The sequence below is a fragment of the Lynx rufus genome, unplaced genomic scaffold (genome assembly GCF_022079265.1).
Source record: "Lynx rufus isolate CCGP_SWC_20201006 ecotype Redwood Valley unplaced genomic scaffold, mLynRuf1.p SCAF_9, whole genome shotgun sequence".
NCBI classification, from domain to species: Eukaryota; Metazoa; Chordata; class Mammalia; order Carnivora; family Felidae; genus Lynx; species Lynx rufus.
In genome coordinates, this window is record NW_025814897.1 from 61,070,389 (window position 1) to 61,073,387 (window position 2,999).

The 2,999-nt window shown below is 39.0% G+C and overlaps 1 protein-coding gene across 1 annotated transcript; it reads right to left on the minus strand.

The window, feature by feature from the left end:
* Positions 1 to 964: 964 nt before the first annotated feature.
* On the minus strand, positions 965 to 1,912 carry LOC124506256 (olfactory receptor 51A7-like). The gene has a single exon (XM_047072280.1). It carries the CDS (start codon positions 1,898 to 1,900, stop codon positions 965 to 967), a length of 936 nt encoding a protein of 311 aa, XP_046928236.1. The 5' UTR covers positions 1,901 to 1,912.
* Positions 1,913 to 2,999: the final 1,087 nt, after the last annotated feature.

The window sequence follows — 2,999 nt, forward strand, 5'->3', positions numbered from 1 at the left end:
AAGTAGTTAAGAATATCAGTGTTTTAAAAATTACTGAACTACTAGCTTTCCTATCTCCTACTACTAGCAGCATACTCTCTCATTCTCCTTTTAATAACTATAATTTCTTGGAGCCTTGTTGTAATATAGAGAAAAAATCTGATCTGTCTTAAAGGATGTTGTGAGAGAGTTTATTCTCATATTTCCAGGCTATGAAAGCTCTAACATTAAAAACAATCACTGGTTGTCCCTTTTGATTACTAAGGAAAGAGCAAAGGGAGAAAAATTTTAACCAATTTGGACTTAACAATACACTTCTTTCCTTAAGTGGGAAATCAAGGATTTGCATTGAATTGACTGAAGAACCCTCAACAAATACATGTCTGAAGGCTGCCTGAAGGAAAATCCAATTGGATTGGCATATCACCTTTTAACTTCCAACTCCTTTTGTATTTATTTTCTAAAATTTTTTAATGTTTTTATTTGTTTGAGAGAAAGAGAGAGCACACAAGCAGGGGAGGAGCAGAGAGACAGGGAGACACAGAATCCGAAACAGGCTCCAGGCTCTGAGCTGTCAACACAGAGCCCGACGCGGGGCTCAAACTTGTGAACTGTGAGTGAACTGTGAGCTAAAGTCAGACGTTTAACTGACTGAGCCACCCAGGTGCCCCAGTATTCATTTTCCATAAGGGGGCACAAGCTCTACTTCTATGTGTATTTACCCTTGTGCAGTAAACAGTGTAACTAAAATTCCAAAGCAGTATATTGATTCATGATTTTACTAGTATTGTAAAACTATTCCATACTCACCTGTCAATGCCCACATCAGTCCTAGGCTCACAGACCTCAGTGCCCAGCCCACATGTTGTAGTGATTATAAGGATGATTAATGGAGATAACAATAAACATCTATAATACTTTGCTTAGAGATATATTATTTAATTCTCCACTCTTGGTTGACCTTGCCTTACTTTTCCCCATACCTTTATTTTAGACATAATTTCCCCCAAACCTTCTCACGAATTTGCCGCGTCTTCACACAGTATACAATGGGATTCATCAGAGGTGGTACTAGTAAGAAAATGTCCGCAATGAGGATCATGGCCACTGGGGACTTGTGCTTGCCAAAACGGTGCATGGAGGCCAAAGCAATGATGGGCACATAGAAGATGAGCACAGCACAGATGTGGGAGACACAGGTGTTGAGAGCCTTGAGCCGCTCCTTATGGGATCCAATTCCCATCACCGTCTTCAGGATGAATATGTAGGACACAACAATGAATACACTGTCTGACATCATACAGAGGGCAACAAAGAAACCATAGAAAAAGTTGACTGTGTTGTCAGAGCAGGCCAGCTTCATGACATCCTGGTGTAGACAATAAGAGTGAGAAAGTAGGCTTTTCCTACAATATGTCAATTTTTTGAGAGTGAAAGGGAATGGGAGCACTAAGAGCGTGCTTTTAATTAGAAACACCAGGCCCATTTTGGCAACTCTGGCATTGGTGAGGATAGAGCTGTATCTCAGAGGGTGACATATGGCCAAAAAGCGGTCAAAAGACATGGCCAGGAGCACTGAGGACTCCATATCTGTAAATCCGTGGATAAAGAATTCTTGAGCAAAGCAGGCATTTGGGGAAATTCCTGTAGCATTGAAAACAAATATCCTCATCATAGTGGGGAGGGATGAGAGGGAGAGGCCCAGGTCAGAGACAGCCAACCCAGAAAGGAAATAGTACATGGGTGCATGGAGTGAGGACTCTGTCCTGATCACAAAGAGGATGGTGCAGTTGCCAAAGATGGCCACCAGGTACATGAAGCAGATGGGGACAGAGATCCAAGCATGAATATGTTCCAGTCCTGGGATTCCAATCAGGAAGAAGGTGGCGATCTCAATGTTAGAGGAATTGATACTGTGCATGATGAATCAGATGGAAAGTGTTTATTCCCAGATCTGAAATGACACCTTTAACATAAATGACATTTTCAGCATAAAAAACACTCCTTTAAGCACTTTCCTCTGAGACATAAAGAAAATACAGTTTTGAAAGACTCATATCCTGGAATAAAATAATGAAGTATTTCTTCTGAACAAACTATTAGTAATAGAGTCAGATAATGTTAACTGACAAGGAGAACCAGGAATATAGGAACTATCTTTACCAATCACATTTCTCCATAAAGTCTTCAGAAAAGCTACTCACATAAAGAGCAGTGACCTGCAAATAAATTCCCCCCTTTTCTATTAGGATATTCCCCTTCCCATCCCAATCTAATGAAAAATTTTATACAGTTACGCTGAACCATAGGATAATTATTTTAGTTTGGTCCAGAGTAAGCCTAGAATTAAATAAACAAACAAAAAACAAAACAAAACAAAAACCCAAAAAATAAAAAACAACCCTCCCCCCCCCACACAAACAAAAAGAAAAAAAAAAACAGGAACCTGGAGAAAGTAGATTTAAGAGAGTGGATACTAAGTGGTTTCTCTAATTTCTATAGACTTTTGCTCCAAATATGTTTTAGGCAAGGGCTTGAGCTTCTAAAGCTGATCTTACTCACAAGCTCTCCACAGGAAGAAGTACAAAGAAAGGACAGAAAATAGGTGATGTGCACTTGACTGTTAACCCTCTCTTATATAGTATAATGAAAAATCCCATTTTCTTATATAGAGCAGATAGAATGTTCTTTAACATGATTAATCTATATCAGTACTCTCCATCCATGAGCATGGGAGGAGAGAGAGATTCTTAGGCTTGCTTTATAGTCCAACATATGCTCTCATAAATACAAAGTGACTTAGCCAATTGGACTATAGGCCAGCCATGGTGAGTGGCAAAGTGGTAGACATGTTGGTGATGAGGAAGACTGGTATTCTCTGAATCCTTTTTTTTTTTTTTTCTGACACCATAAGATAAATAGATGCTCTACAACTATGTTTGTTTTTTGTTTTTATACACAACTGAGCTTACTATGTTCCTTTAAGTGTTTTCTCTTTCTTTATGGAATTAAGTTAATGG